Source organism: Cyprinodon tularosa, unplaced genomic scaffold (assembly GCF_016077235.1).
Source record: "Cyprinodon tularosa strain WSP-4 unplaced genomic scaffold, ASM1607723v1 ctg68, whole genome shotgun sequence".
Classification (NCBI taxonomy): domain Eukaryota; kingdom Metazoa; phylum Chordata; class Actinopteri; order Cyprinodontiformes; family Cyprinodontidae; genus Cyprinodon; species Cyprinodon tularosa.
This window is the reverse complement of record NW_024039429.1, coordinates 298,677-316,261: the sequence shown is the minus strand read 5'-3', so window position 1 is coordinate 316,261 and position 17,585 is coordinate 298,677. Positions and strand designations below refer to the sequence as shown.

Sequence of the window (17,585 nt, the reverse complement as noted above, 5' to 3'; positions counted from 1 at the left end):
TCCAAAACACTGTGTCGATTGCTTCATATTAATGCTCTACAAAATTTCATCCTTGACCAGAATTGTTTACAATGATTCATTTTGAGTGGCTCCAAAACCACACTTTGTCAGGAAAAAGGACATAAACATCAGTCAGTTCAGTTCTTTTCAGCACAAAATCCATGTTCTATCTATATATGTACAGTATATAAATGTATCATTTTGTAAATAGACAAACTTATATTCAAAACTTGTAATGTTTGCAGTTACAAAATCTACTGTGTTGTGATAGAACTGGGAGGGATATTGGAGGAAAATTGAGTTCTTGACAAAACAATAGTTTGTACTTCCTTCTCTTTCTCGGCTATTTATTTTTGTCCTCAACCAATTGGTTACCAAAAATTTTTTTTTTTTTTTTGGACATCGTGATGATAATTGTGATATTTGTAAGTAGTATTGACTGGAGGCCCTCTCATATTTGATACATTGTCTTACCGTTTATGGTAAGATTTTCATTTTATAGGACACATCACAAATTGTTGAGTTTTTCCACAAATTTCAACACGGGCAGTTTGTAACCTCTTAGTTGTAATAATTCAACATTATTCCTACAAGTAGACAATCAGAGCCAACAATGGCCTCTACCTCTTAAATGGTCCAGAGGTGCAGTATAGCACTGCTGAATGTTTCAAAACCGCCTCACTAGTGATGGCTAAGGTGAACTCCTGTCTTAAAGGATAGGTCTATATCATCAATTTGTCTATTAACTGCCACAACCATTTTACTTCTTGTACCATTTTACAAACCTTGAGTAACAGAGCTCCAACAGTGATGTATAGATCTGGAGAATATAAGCCAACAATACAGCCGTTAGATCTAAATGGGCCAATGCAGCATTCTGTCTTTATTATAAAAAAGTTCACAAAATATAATTTCCCTCTCCGTCTACTCCAAAATACCATTAATCTAAGATGTGAAATTTTAAATTGCATTTATAAAAAGTTCTACTATATAGGAAATGTCTAATACATTAAGGTTTTACATTTAAACAATTCATGTTTAATTGTGTTTAGGTTTTTAAGATGCTATACTGCGTACAGTATATAAATAAAATACAAAACCAAAGTAATTCACACCTAGAAAGAATTGAAGTTATGTGTTATATGTTGTGGAATTAAGCAGGGTAAAAGTATTGCTAACATTTACTAAAATGTTTTAAATGTTTACTAGAAAAGATCATGTTGATAATGGAAGCTTCAAGATTTGCAAACATTTCCAGTAATTGTGTCCCATTCTTTTACACAGTCTTGAGCAATTATTGGCAACTCTATTGCTCTTTTGCTGGTACACTGATTCACAATTTTTGATATCGTTATAGTTCAAGTCATGTGACTCATTCCATATTTTCTCCCTATGAATCAACATAAATATTTCCTTCAGTGTGTGCCTTTATTTAATATCGCCTTCGTTCCCTCCTAGGATTTTTTTATTGAGAATCTAAGTTTATTTCCCCCCTAAAATTAGCCATGGGTTATATGCAGTTTGTCAGTCTCATTTGGTGAAAAATAGCTCATGTGATGTAAGTTGGGGCTTTATGGATAAACTACATTGAAATTGTAGTCGGCATTGGAATCTCGTACAGCAAGTAAGAATAAAGACTCCATGCGTTAAGCTCTATGAAAATAGTTATAGTACTATTCTGATTAAATTTTTCATTCTTTGAAAATTCGGAGGAAAAAAACATCAACTCTGTGTTACTGCTAAAACTGAAATTACTGTAATACTCATAATTTTCTGGATACAGATGTGGTTAATGTTTACAACAAAAAATGTCTTTAAAGAGATTTGTTTTTTACCAATCATAAGTGGCATTTTGATTGATTAGTAATAGGAAACTTTATCTGCTATAATAGGGACGGGACTGCTTTGTAAACACTGTCAGATTACAATAATGGTTGTAATGTCTTTTAGCGCCAAATTTCCTTCGGGAATGAAATACTTATTCCCTGATTCATTCCACTTTATAACACATAATTAAGGGACCTAAGCTTTGTATCTGTGTGGATTACTGTTTTACTTCCTATCAACATGTGGTACGTTCATCTCAAAAGCCAAATTTGAATTATCTTAACTATAAAAACATTGATGTATTCAACGCCTATTTCCCTTCCCTTCCCATAAAGCAGGTTAAAGTAATTGTTTGGCTTAAAACCTTAAATGATTCAGAGTTTACTTTGTAAAATGACATACTTGTTTCAGAGCTGAGTACCCTGGTGAATGAGGGAAAATCCAAAGTTTATTGTCAAACAGATCTACTTGCAATATAAAGGATACATTTCTAATGTTTTTCACTCATTTCTTATACAAGAAGACATTTCTAGTCATTTCACATCAGCCAAAGGCTGGAATTTTTCAAATAAATCAGAGGAAAAGGCTCATGACTGTGACAAACGTTATCCTTTATTAATCCAATGAATATAAAAGATACCCATTATTTTGAGTTTTAAAAAGGGGTTTTTAATAGATTTTCTGATTTGTTTTGTATTGTTTTAAGTATGGTAACGAACTTTAAGGTGCTGTAGACTGGCAACTCATTATGTCTTCAATTTACATTTATCCATTCTATGCAAGTCTTTTGTTTCTTGATGTATGTTATCAAAATATGTGCTGGTAGTAATATTGAGGAAAAAATCTCTGAATGCCTGAAAGAGGTTGGAATTCAATTAAAAGAAATTCAAATAATATGTTTATGCTTTGATTCAGCTGTTTTCTCTTAATTTCACTGAAGGATGATGTGATTTTCTCTAACTGTCTCTATTATAGCTTACATATATGCTAAAGAGATTAAAACGAGATTATTGCCATGCAGTAGCATTTGCATGAGTTGTTACATCCCATAGAAAATAATTATGTCTACATCATTCAGATTTACACAAATCTCTACACACTGTTGCACACTTTGACACTTCTTATTTATTTTAAAAGGCCTGTTAGCATATAATTTTGAAATCTTGTTTTAATAATCACTTTTTTTTTTCAGCTAGCCCAAAAACTGCTTACTGGAAATGAGTGGGTTTTAGGCTCCTTGCCCAGATAGATATAAGGGCTCTATGCACAACTCCACCACCTAAGGTAGCACTGAATGAGTTGATTAATCGAGAGGAGTCTGGCTGCAGACCTGCACTGTCAGGACCCAGAGCTGCAATGTTAGATCGCTGGTTGCATACCTGCACTGTGAGGTCTCCTATGTTGTTGGAACCGGAACTTAATTCGAAGATTTTCAAAGTAAAATTGACAGTGATTTACTAATGCAAAAGCTAGTGTTGACAAACTCCTCGTGAAGCTAGCTTCCTTTCACAAACAAGTGTTGTTATGCTGGAAACATATGTACACGCACAATTTTACTCCCCATCAAACTCCTACCTGTAAATATAATTGTGCTGCAAAGAATAAAGTCTCTGTATTTGGATCGCTGGATTGAAAAGGGCATTTGGTCTTTAAGGGATTTTTTAAACGATAATGGAGGTTGGCCGTCCTATGCGAATTCTTGCTCCCCGTATAATTGAAACTGTTCCTATACTCAGTTTAACACTGTCATAAACTCTAATCTGGGAGCAAACGTCCTGCGTTCTATTGGAGAAGGATTTGACTACAACTTCCAGGATAAACTTCCGGTCCTGACAGTGCAGCTCTTGGTCCTGACAGTGTAGGTCTTCAGCCAAACTCTCTTAAATTAATCAAGGTGTGTCCTGGCCATGGTTGCTTTTGGCAAGCACACCTGGATTAATTAGTTTATACAGTAACAAAATACAGGAAACAAAAGAGCTCCCTTTAGTTCAGGAAGTATTAGAGCTGTGAATAGAGCCCTTTCCAGTGTCATTATATATATTTTTTTAAATAACCCAAAGATGTTATTAGTTCCATGAAAAAAAGTGTAAATGTAGCAAAATACAAAAACAGGTATAAATATTATTTTTGAATAATATATAAATATAGCTATATGAAGAGAATTGTGTATTTAACAAGTCTGAGGGGGGAAAAAAACATAAAAGGATGTTCACCATTATTAATTTTGTGCAATGAAATAACAACAGTGGGTGTTTGAGGGTTTCTGACCTGCCTACAACGGTTAATATTTTACTGAATCCTCTCATCTCATTAGCTTTTATTTTCATTTTGTTGTAAGCCAGAGATGTAATGCAATGACTGTGCCAACTCTGTGAAGTCCAGTTACAAGGACTATGGTTTCTGGAAGGAATCTGAACTTGTAAAACTGCTTGAATATAAACCTTTTTTCCTGACTTGTGTTTTCTCCTTTATTTGGTGCAAGTGTCTCTGATAAAATGAGCTTTTATAATCATACTGCGATTTACAGGGAAACTTGCAAAGCTTATGTTTTGGTAAATAATTTGTTTAGCCTGCATCTTGTTTGTTAAAGCATTTGCCTATGTTGTTGAACTATAGAGAAAATTATTTTTTTTTCTTTAACAACCATTGCTTATTGAGGTGTTTCTTATTGTTTTTTATTTACCTAATGTTTGTATAACATGATTAATTAAATTGTTTATCATGCTTATGCCTATGACGGTCAAAATGGGGGTCATAGCTTTACAATGCATTCAAAGGTAACACTGACTTGCTGCATGTGTCAATGGCTACAAACTTGATCACACTACAGCCACACTACATAGATGAGGCAGAATATTTTACTTCAATATGCCTTTCTTTTCAGCTGAGCTGCCATCTTTTTTTGCTTTTGTTGGTTTATTTGTTTTTCTTGTTATTTTCCTCCTATTTTAGGCGCTCATAGTTTAGCTGGGGGGCGTAGAGAGTACGGTACGTCTGGTAGGGAACTACATTTTTTTTTTAAATCTTCTTTTACTTCAGCTTCATGTTTACTTCATGCTGTTATTTCAGCTTTTCACACATTTTGTCTACCATGAACATTTTCATTCAGTTAAAATAAGATGCATCATGATTTGAAGCTGTCATATATATTAATACTTTTAAATGTTTTTCCATCTGTTTCCAAGTTGAATTCAGTGGAATTTTTATTATTACTAGAAAGAATTGAATTTCCAAAGAAGTTTTAGTTCCAAAACTCTTGTTAGCTCACAGCAATTGTTGCATTTACAGAAAGAAAGAAAAAAATAATAGTTCATATTCCATTTTAAATCTTTTTAGTGTAACAGATTTAGTAGAGGCATGCATGGCACCTAGTATAATTCTCATAAATTAATTTAGTTTGTTTTTAATTATGATTTAATTTTTTGTTACTGTTTTATACAACTCATCAGTATAAGTGATTCTTCTTTTGCTTTAGTCATTGTATATATTTGATTTGATTGATTTGTCAGAGAGCAGTAGTTTATCCTTATTTATGATGAGGTTTGGAAGGGTACATTATAATCAACCTGACCAGTAATGCTTTTCCACAAACCACAACAAATCAATGGCTGGTGATAGTTATGCCTTTTTACTTACTTTGCAATATGGATACAAGAAAAATAAAACTATTGCAAATTTTATTACAGAGCATTATGGTAACATGTTTAATAATTTTAAAGGCTTTCCAAACCCACACAAGTAATTTCTATCTAGAGGAAAGGCAAATGGCTTACTTTTGTGAGGTAACTAGGACTGTGATTGAGGTTAACATTGTTAAAACTGTACTCTTTATGTTTAATCCAAAATAATCTAGTTCCTCAAGGCTGATTTATGCTTAATGTTAACACACAGTTACAAATGACATTGTTCTAGACTTAGACTTAGACAAACTTTGTCATTTTGTATACACAGAGTGTATACTAAATAAAATGTCAATGCATACAGGTTTTTAACAGTGAACGAGCAGCTTACTACAGTGAAATTTACATTACTTTTATAAAGTGCAGCGGTGATCAGAATTTAACAGTGTAAAAGGAAAACAGGTTTAATGACATGGTTCAAAAGGCATTAATATGGAAAGGTTCAGTGCAGTGTAAATAAATAAATATGGTGCAAAATGCAGTAGAACATTAAGTTGTGTTCTATTTAGGATTCCCACCATGCAGTTTGTGGAGAGCCTGAATTATTCCCACCACGCACCCAGTTGGCCCATAAATCTCACTATGATCATCAGATTGTTAAAAGCTCTTGAAAATAAATTACTATCAATCTTGGATGTCACAAAGAGGCACAGAGAAAACAATTGCTTTTTACTTGCAAATGTATTGTGATGTGGTAAGCATGTGGTCTGTGCTCTGCACTGCCCTTAAGGGCTGCAAATGAAGTGTCTTAAAAGTCTTATTTCATTGCACAAAGTTGACACGTCAAGCATAAACCACCCCGTAGTCTACTTTAAAGATTTCCAAAATGTTGCCAACCTTTCCAAATTCAGCATCTCTTATAACAGACAAAGGTTAAAAGTTTATTTTAATGTTGTAAAGATCATAGAAAACTGAAAGTTTTTGTGAATAATGAATCCTTCCCAGTAATAATGACATGTTAAATAGCTTCTTAGCGTATATTTTGCTTCTAAACCTTTTAAACATCTCAGTAATGCTGAAAATATTCAACTTAGATATTAAGTTCTGTTTTTTTTTTTCCCTGATTGGAGAAAAAAACCAACAGATTTTTCAGTTTGAGACTGTTAAGTCACTGGTCAGCTCCAACCAAGCTTAACATTTTTTAGATATAGGACACCAACCAAGAAGGTTCGACAATCAAAAGATAGTGAGAAGGTTGCAAGCAATATACATTGGTGAAATATCTGCATGCAACTTAAGTCTTACATTTATTTTTATTCTTCTGATATATAACTATTCCGACAAAGTTTAAAATTTGTTGCCATGGCTATACTGTACAAAAGTTGCTCATCTAATTAAAGTTCTTCTTATTAATAGACCAACAAATAAAAAATGTTATTTGTACAACGAATTTGGCAGGTATACTAAAAAAAGTTGCCCAATAATGTTGCCTAATAAATTAATTTTTTAATATTTTTTTACTCAACATTAAAAAATATATATTTTTGCTGTTGCCTTAAATCACAAGCATACAATTTTGTTTTCAACCCAAATTGTTCTTTTGAAATTGGATTTATTTGGTATTGTGATACTGCTCCTATATTGATCTGCAGCTCATCAGGGTGCTTTGAGGGTAAATATCTGGTCATTGATTTGTCTTGGTTTGTCTTGAGGATCTTACATAAAGGTTGACTCACCTTGCATCCATGGGGGCATCACCACTGTATGTATATATGTATGTGGCTCTAAATATTTTGCTTGTTTAAATAGTAAGAAGTAAAAGCCTTCACAAATCAAATAATAGGGGAATTATAATTCCAGTAGCATCAGCTGGAGTTGTCAGTCAATAAACACCCTTAGGTCCTATTTGTCCTAATCTTCCATTCATTCATTCATCCGTTCATGAGCATTTACATTGCTTGGTATGCCTTTCAAAAAGGGAAGACCGTTTCTCCAACCACATTTCTTTTTTTTTTTTCTTTTTTTCAAAACGTTTTTTATTAAAAAATAAATAAACTTGATTTAATTAGAAATGAGCAAAACGCACACACCTGAAATATGTCATTGAAATAAAAGCCTCTTTCAAAAGGAAATAAAAGCAGAATTTTGACATCTTACATCCACAAATGTAAACATATCTTATTAGTATTGTGTTATGTTACCCAAGGCTAGTACTGCAGAACAACTATAATAAAATTATAGTTGTGTAATAAAAGTCTGCATTTATCGTCAGGCTTATTTTTTTTACTGAAACTCACTATTAGATTCAATGAAACATGTTCAGAAATCTGCTTATTGGTCAGAAGGGTTTATCTGTGTATTAACAATCTCAGTATAAATGCAGCTATTCTCTGAAGGGCTCAGATGCTTGATTGGGAACATTACAGAGCAAACAGGATGAAAAAACAAAGAACAGAGTGGATAGGCCAGGGATGCAATTGTGGAATGTTAAGTTTCATTAGATTATTATTAGACATTTCAAGATTTCATGCATCATAGGATCTTTTCAGTCCTTTAATTGGAAACCTAATTACACCACTATAAAGCCACCAAGACATGACCATCCTCCATTCTAGTTAACATTTTGAACAAAGAAGAATTAGCCGTACACGACTAACCTGATATGTATGTGTCGGTGATTTTGGAGACAAAAGATAACATAAGAGGATCAGTTTGCATAATGACAAGAGATGCTCTCATTTAAAAAAAATGCATCTCTTTGATGTATATGCAACTTGCATTGCATAGCAGAAAACAGAAAAATGTAAAATTCCAAGAAAACATAATTTCATGATGAAACATGGTGGTGGCAGTATAATGCTGTTGGGAGGCTTCCATTAGAGCTGATAAAAAGAAAAACTTTCAGAAGAGCAAAGTAACTAGGCAAAAGTATGACCAGAAGAAAAGAAATGCTTGAGGATCTGAATAAAGACTTATTATGTTCAGTCATGATCTCCAGCAAATTTGACTGAGATACTTTCAAAATAAAATTAAGGGGGGAAAATGTCTTTCCTTGGCTGAGATATAAGTTAAATATTTGCTGGTGTGATTGTAAATAAAATGCATACATTTTTTAAATCTCCATATAAAAAAAATGAATAAATAAAATAAAAACCAGGACTGATTTTCCCTTCACTTCAATGATGCTTTACTTTGTGTCGGTCTATCCCATAAAATCTAAATACAATACGATTAATTTGTTGTTCTAACTTGAAAAGGGCTTGACAGATTGCAAAAGCACTTATTCAATGCCCGATATATGACAATGATAGATTTTTTCCTTTTTAAACCTTTGCTTGGTTTGGCAATAAACAAAACCAGGTAATTGTTTTTTTGTATTTAAGTTGAGATTTCTCAGTTTATTTTTATTAAAATATTCATATAGACCTAACGAGAGTTGAGGTGTGCTAATGGGACACTGAATAGAATTTGGTCTAAAAAATAAGTTGGAAAAGGCTACAACCTGGAATGATTAAGGAAAAACTTTTGGCACTTTATTAAAAGTGCTTAATGTAGACTTAAGCAGTGTTAAATATATTAGTAATCTAACAAAAGCAAAATACAAATACTGTTTGATGATGGGAATAATAATCTAAAGTTAAAATTTGTAATATTATCTACGTGACATATTTTGCAGTTAACTTTAGATTCCAATTAACTGAACTTGACATGTATGTCCATGTTTTCTCTTTGACAGGATTTTAAAGTAAATTGAATTAAATGTGTTAAGTTTGCCATAAGAATTAGGATATAAACCAAAATGCATTTCAAATTTTAAAAAAGGAAGCAAGACATAAAAGAATCGAGATGATAAGTTGTCATATCGGAAGTTAAAATACCAGGTATGCTAAAGAATATTTATTTTATTGTAAAAAAAAAAGAAAAGAAAAAGAAAAGTTTAAAAAACTTGGTTTTAAAGCTTTGTATTTAAAGTCCTATTACAATCATTTAAGCTTAAGACAAGACTGGGTTTTAAATGATTTGCAGTATTTATGATTTGTTTACATTTTTTAAACTCAATAAATAGAAATAAAAAGGTTTGATTAAGCAGTATTTTTGGACACAATGTGTCTTTGGACAAATATTACTATCTATAAACATGTTTGCTAAATTTCTCCCGTTTTAAAAACAAAATAAACCTTAATACGTTACTTTTACTTTGAAAGTGATTATAACAGTTCACATTAATTAGTACTGGTAATAGAAAATAATTGAATATATTCTTTGTGTTACAGAAATGAAAAGCTTTAATTTGCAGATTTTATTTACCGAACTGTGCATGTTATTACATTTATATACATGTCATCCACTCTAACATTTTCAGCCCCCATGATCATGTCAGAAATCCATCACTCACTGCACACCATTAATCCACAATACACCCTTACTTGAGAAGCCTGGACAGCACCTCTTTGCCAGTCTGAGTCCACAACTTTGGCAAGAACAGCCTGACGCTCAAGTGGAGGGAGATGGACAAAGCGGAGACACAATCTGAGGACATTTTCATCAATTTCTTTTACAGATTTTAGGTCTTGAAAGCAAAGAAGCAGGTTTGAAAAGTCTTGCTGCAAACAAAGGAGAGTAAAGGTCTGTCACATTCTCTGTGACAACGCTAGCATAAGCTTTCCATGGAGACTATGCAATTGCTCCTATTATTGGATTTTTAAAATGTATTTTCCTAAATAATTTATTCGTAATCTCAAGCAGATTTGGCAAAAAGTAATAAAATGGAGTAAGGTTTCTAAGTCCTCAAAGGTTTGGCTTATCTTCTTGATTTAAGAAAATCACAATGAGCGATACAACATTTATATAACAGGTAAATTATAAGTAATATTTTTTTGGAAAATTTGGAAAACATTTAAAAATTAATCTTTCAAAAAAATCTAAACGTCTCATTGCAGCATGCATGGTTGTTGAAGTGGTTTTGAAAAGGAAACTGGAGAACAGAGACAGACTACCTTACTTTCCAGTTCAGAACTGTGTTCTTTGTCTGGGTCTCTCACCACATTCTGTCTGACTTTCTTGTTGTTCTTTGTTATCTGAATATCATTGTTGATTTTGCAAATATTCTACATGAAAATTATTCCAATTTACCTATTTAAACATAATTAAACACTTTGATAGCTTTTTAAGGGCCTAATTCTAATTATTTGTTTTTTCATCTTTAAAGTCCTTTGTGCATTTTACAGCAAAATAAAACAAACAAAAACAAAACATATACTAAAAGATTGTGCCTCTCAACAAGAGACGCAATGTGAAGATGAATTAAATTTCTGAATTACCACCTTGTTAGAGGAACATGTAAAAATACCTCTGCACAAATTTCAGTTGATTTAATCTAAAAATGTTAACTTTAGCTTCACATTCATGATGATAATGTTTTTCCTCTCTTTCTTGTATGTCTGTCCAATACAGCTATGATGAGCAGGATGATTACATTTTAACATGAATGTTCTGTCAAGTTGTATGTTTCCGTATACCGTATGACTTTTTAAAGTCATGATGCTTATTTTCAGTGTTCAAGCAATGCAAATGAGTCACATTCCCTACAATTACCAATATTCAAAACTCTTATTGCCAAAAGTATTAAAACCTACTCTGTATTGGTGTACTATTATAAAGAAACATTTAATTTACTTAAATGGACATGTAAACCTGCCTTGAAGATATTTTTCAGGCTGATCATCTCTTTTAAGACGCTGCATAAGGAATGTTTCTCATAAACATTGCTCATAAAGGCTGCAAGCTGCTTTAGTGGTATTAAAGATTCTGAATTTGGAGAAGGAAACACAGATATTGATGGATAACAGATTTTATATTTACATGTTTTGCATACTGATGAGTTACTTAAGATTTTTAAGGGGGATATACACCGTCAGTGCAACGCATAGGTTACGCTCTAGGCAGTTTTCCATTTGAAACGGTTAAATGATTTAGAGTGGATGTTAATATGCTTATTCAACACTCATATTATGCATATAGATTTGGGGCACTGTTCTTAATTTAGGATGAGTTAGTTGAAGTTCATAACTTTCACACATAGTGATGTTTATTTACTTAGCAGGTCACAAAGCTCATCTTTGCTCAGAGCCCCGTTGGAGCATTCTCTTCAGCGTCTCAAGTAAATTTCAGTTTTCAAACATACGAGCTGCTTTGCTGCTCTGACGCGCTGTTACGCGTTCTGTGTATTTAAGTTGGCCTTGGAACTTTTATTTATTTAATTTATGGCTTAAAATATTAACCCATAAATTATTGACTTTGAGATGCAGAAAGTTAGATGGTTTTGCTGGTCTAATTCAGTTATACTGCCCAATGAACTTTTTGCCAGATAAAGCTGTTCTCCGATGTAGTAGTTGTCACTCATTGGATGTATTCTTACACATATGACCCCAATTTAGACCTTTACTTTGGCTTAGACGCACATCTGTCAGAAGACGAAATCTGTGCTTCTAACAGCCACTCTTAAGGTTTAGATATTTACACAGGTTGTTAAACCACAGATGGCATAATCAGACAACTCCTAGATTGCTCTCTTCCACCAAAGACATCTTTAAATCTACGGTTCTAAATCTAGGTATGTAATTAATTAGTATGTGCTAAAAGTACTGTGTTATCAGCATACTGTATAAGTGTATGTACCTGCAATTCCAACCACAACTAAAGTAAATCCTCTTTAAATCCAAGGGTTTCATATGTCCAAAGGTCAGATATCTGTATTTATTAGATAATGGAGGGTTATTTGAGGTTGTGGCTGCTTAGGTTAGATTTTAGTTCTAGACATTGCAGAATAACATATAAGACTGAAAGAAGGTGCACTTTTTTTTTTTTTTTTACAAAAGAGCAAGTGAAACAAACAATGATATAACTCCATAAGAGATTAAATGAAGTTTTCATAAAAAAAAATACTATACAACTCTATTTAACAGGATTCTAGAGGCTCTGTGTTTCCTTTTCTCTTTGCATTTAGTTCATACGGTATATTAATTATACAAGGAAGGTTACAAGTCGTCTTTGTATATCTGTTTTTTACATCATTATTATCATATGCACCATGCAAGTGTGTACTTTCACCTGCATTTTTTTTCTAACTGATGTTACTTCCTCCCTGCAGGGATTCAGTTTCGTCTCCCTACGTCATGCAGTGTGGACCGCGCTCAACCACCTCCAGGTAGCAGAGTTATCTCCTCTGTTTCTCAGTTGTAATAAACAAATGGCTCTTAATATGTAATTGAAAAATAAATAAGGCCTAATCTGTTGTTTAAAAAAATATATCAAGAGGGATTTTATTTATAATATTTCTCCTATAACCCCTATATATCTCCATATTCCCTATAAAACGGTATCTTAGTTTACCTGTTCACTAAAACTTAACACAGCTTCATTATAAGAATGAGTTTACACTATAGCCCCCTAACCCTGAATAAACCTAACAATAAGAGTACCAATCAAATAATGTCTGAAAAAAGTATCTAATCTTCACAGCTGTACTAGGAGTCAACACTCTCTGGAAAGCCCAGAACAATTTTCTTAACCCAGGTTTAAAAAGCTGTAATAGAGCCATAAAGTGGGATTTGTTTTAACACATAACCAGTTTTTGTGTTCAATCCGACAGTAAATGTTTAGATGATTTTGGGAATAGGTAGAAAAGGAGAGTTCATTTCAAGTATATCTAACTCTTATTAGTTTAACAAAAATACAAAAAAAAAAAAAATATATATATATATACAGGTGCTGGTCATAAAATTAGAATATCATGAAAAAGTAGATTGATTTCAGTAATTCCATTTAAAAAGTGAAACTTGTATATTATATTCATACATTACATACAAACTCATATATTTCAGATGTTTATTTTGTTTAATTTTGATGATTACAAATGACAACAAATGAAAATCTCAAATTCATCATATCAGAAAATTAGAATATTGTGAAAAGGTTCAAAATTGATGGCCCCTGGTGCCACACTCTAATCAGCTAATTAACTCAAACCACCTGCAAAAGCCTTTAAATGGTCTTTCAGTCTAGTTCTATAGGCTACACAATCATGGGGAAGACTGCTGACTTGACAGTTGTCCAAAAGACGACCATCGACACCTTGCACAAGGAGGGCAAGACACAAAAGGTCATCGCTAAAGAGGCTGGCTGTTCACAGAGCTCACTGTCCAAGCACATTAATAGAGAGGCGAAGGGAAGGAAAAGATGTGGTCGAAAAAAGTGTACAAGCAAGAGAGATAACCGCACCCTGGAGAGGATTGTGAAACAAAACCCATTCAAAAATGTGGGGGAGATTCACAAAGAGTGGACTGCAGCTGGAGTGAGTGCTTCAAGAACCACCACACACAGACGTATGAAAGACATGGGTTTCTGCTGTCGCATTCCTTGTGTCAAGCCACTCTTGAACCACAGACAGCGTCAGAAGCGTCTTGCCTGGGCTAAAGAGAAACAGGACTGGACTGCTGGTGAGTGGTCCAAAGTCATGTTCTCTTATGAAAGTAAATTTTGCATTTCCTTTGGAAATCAAGGTCCCAGAGTCTGGAGGAAAAGAAGAGAGACACTTCATCCACGTTGCTTGAAGTCCAGTGTAAAGTTTCCACAGTCAGTGATGGTTTGGGGTGCCATGTCATCTGCTGGTGTTGGTCCATTGTGTTTTCTGAGGTCCAGGGTCAACGCAGCCACATACCAGGAAGTTTTAGAGCACTTCATGCTTCCTGCAGCTGACCAACTTTTTGGAGATGCAGATTTCATTTTCCAACAGGACTTGGCACCTGCACACAGTGCCAAAGCTACCAGTACCTGGTTGAAGGACCATGGTATCCCTGTTCTTAATTGGCCAGCAAACTCTCCTGACCTTAACCCCATAGAAAATCTATGGGGTATTGTGAAGAAGAAGATGCAATACACCAGACCCAACAATTCAGAAGAGCTAAAAGCCACTATTAGAGCAACCTGGGCTATCATAACACCTGAGCAGTGCCACAGACTGATCGACTCCATGCCACGCCGCATTGCTGCAGTAATACAGGCCAAAGGAGGCCCAACTAAATACTGAGTGCTGTACATGCTCATACTTTTCATGTTCATACTTTTCAGTTGGCCAACATTTCTATAAATCCTTTGTTTTTATTGGTCTTCAGTAATATTCTAATTTTCTGATATGATGAATTTGAGATTTTCATTTGTTGTCATTTGTAATCATCAAAATTAAACAAAATAAACATCTGAAATATATGAGTTTGTATGTAATGTATGAATATAATATACAAGTTTCACTTTTTAAATGGAATTACTGAAATCAATCTACTTTTTCATGATATTCTAATTTTATGACCAGCACCTGTATATATATATATATATATATTTTTTTTTTTTAACAGTGTATGAGAAATGCTATATAAATAATTATATTATAGGGAGTGTTGGCCTAGTGGTGAGAGCAGTGCGCTTGTGCTTTGACAAGGTTTCAAGTACCTAGTTCAATCCCAACAGCCTGCACAATGGGTCCCTGAGCAAGACCCTTAACCCCACACTGCTCCTTAGGCACGACACAATGGCAGCCCACTGCTCCCCAAGGGGACGGGTTAAATGCAGGGAGCAAATTTCCCCATCGTGGGACAATTAAGTCATTTACATTACATTTACATTACATATAAGGGATCCTTACTTATTTTTTAACAAGACAATGAACAGATCATCATAGAGCCTTTGTGATGTTAAGGCCTTATACAACACCTAACCTGTTAAAAGAATAGCCAAAATTTGCAATTTCGTCTATCAAGGCAATCAATGGACACAAACAAGGATGCACATAAAATTGTCAGTCGGTTTTAAATTGACCAGATATTCTTTCATTGATGGGTTGATTGATGTTGTTGAGGTCTTGCTGACTGAATAGAAGGAATCAAATCTGGGACTATAATCTATAACCCACTGGAGTCCTTAAAATGATTTAACTAAGGATGGATTGGTCTACTTTTTTCATTTATGATTAAATTCCACGACTTGAATTTGGGTATCTGCGTATGCTGGTATTGTTTCAATACCAAAGCTCTGTTTGCTTTAATGTTATCATCATTATTGTTGAAATCCTCTCTGTAAGCATGATATGTTTCTATGTACATATGTATATCGCAAATGCGAACTTAAAATTATTTCAAGGTCAGAAAAGTCGGACATAAAAACTAAATAATATTAGCAAAACAAATGCCATCCTGAAATCCATTATTCAGGATTGATGCATTTACTAAATCAAAAACAGATGCATATAAAGGGGGTAAACTTTTCTGCTCTTCAGCAGATTTTTAATACCACTTAAAATGATCAGATGAACCGACTGAATACATCAAGACCTGTGGATATCTCCCATTTTTACTCACATCCAATCTACAATTTTTTTTCCAATATCAGGGCTGATACTGTTAATAGTATCCAATCCCTGCATTTCTAGATTTAACCAAGATGGTAAATCCCATTGTGAATCAAACATGCAAATTCTGCAAAGAATGAATTTTTTTTTCTACTATTGGTCTTTTTAGCTGCACAGTAGTTAGCACTGTTGCTCTCCAGCAAGTCCTGGGTTCAAATCCTGGCCTAAAGTCTTTTGGCATTGAGTTTACATGTTCTCCCCTTGCATCTGTTGGTTCTCTCTGGGTACTCTAGCTTTCTTATACAATGCCAGAACATGCATGTTTTGTTTCTATGTGGCCCTGGAAATTTAGCAAGGAGAAGTTGTTACAGCTAATGGATAAATGGCCTTACACAATAAAAAAAATATGTTGTGAACATATTTCGGCATCAAACTCACTTGAAAAAAAACTGTGCAAGAGTAATACTTATAAACCTTATAACCTTTCTACGTATTGTGTTGGCCTACCTGTTTTGGTCCTTCTGGGTTCTGTTGGTTGATTTTTGCCCGATTTGTCTGGAATTCTTTCTTGCTTAGTGGTCTTGCTGTGGTTTGGATGACTGGTTTTGCCTGCCTGGCTGGAGATAATGGTGTGGCAAGCTCTCAAAGGCTTGTAACACTCTCTCTGTCAATGTAGGGGTAGAGGTTGGTTGCAGAGATGACTTTTGGTGATTTAATGAAAAAGGGCAACAAACAAAATCCAAGACCAAAATACCAAAAACCAGGAGACATCAGGGAAAACACACACGGGGAGCCAAGCAACAATGAGAAACCACCAAAGAGTAACTGCACAAGAGGCGTATATATGAGAGACAGGAACAATGGGAGGACTAATTATCTGATAGGGAGCAGGTGTAGACAGAAGTAACCAGAAGAAGGGGAAGGAAATTGGCACAAGGGGGCAACAGAGAGCAACTCAAAAAATGCAAGACTGCTTAAATATAACAAAAAATGGAGAATAAAACAAGAAAACAAAGAATGACATAAATCAAAGTCAAACAGAAAATTTAAGAGGAAACTCAAACAGAAGTGAACAAGGGCAGAACTATAACACTTTCTTATCTTGTACCTTCTTAGCCTTGGGGTTTCTTTGCTTCACTAATGGACTAAATATCTCTAGGGCGAGGGTAGCTTTGATCCTTTGGGTGATGCCTTAAATTTGTCAGCCTAGTTCTGCTACAGCTTTCAGAGCCAAGTCCACTTGCCCTTTACTGCTCTTTGCAGGCTTACTACTTTTCCCTAACAAATGTTCACCTCCAGGTAATACACTTGCTCATACAACCCCACTTAACTCAAGCACATGTATTGCTATGCTTACACCCACCTACACACATAGATAATCCAAAATGGTTAAAGGTCATCCAAACAAAGGTTACTATTACAGCAATGTGACCTGACCTGCCTTCTTTGATGCTATATTGAGTCAGAATTTAATAAGGTCAATTACACAATTAGAATACTAATGTGATATATCTTAATTGCAGTGCAAAACTGCCTTGGTAGAGGTAGGCAACCAAGTTATCCATAAAGTATGTTGAAAATGCTGCAACAGGACAATAGGGAAAACGAAGAAAAATAATGTTGGAAATTTCCCACATAAAATTTAAAAAATGTAAAACCATTAACAGGAACTAGAGAATTTTGAGAACTCGGGTTCAAGGAGACAGAAAGAAGCAGAGATACAAGAGGCAACTGTC

General features: G+C 34.1%; 1 protein-coding gene across 3 annotated transcripts in view; it reads left to right on the top strand.

The window, feature by feature from the left end:
• Nucleotides 1-17,585, top strand: part of LOC119771577 (disks large-associated protein 2-like) — a 156,186-nt gene that overhangs the window by 116,984 nt on the left and 21,617 nt on the right. For all 3 annotated transcript variants that reach the window (XM_038267658.1, XM_038267659.1, XM_038267660.1), the window contains one exon: nucleotides 12,598-12,654. In XM_038267658.1, coding sequence (XP_038123586.1) covers nucleotides 12,598-12,654 — 57 coding nt within the window. The remainder of the gene's footprint in view (nucleotides 1-12,597; nucleotides 12,655-17,585) is intronic.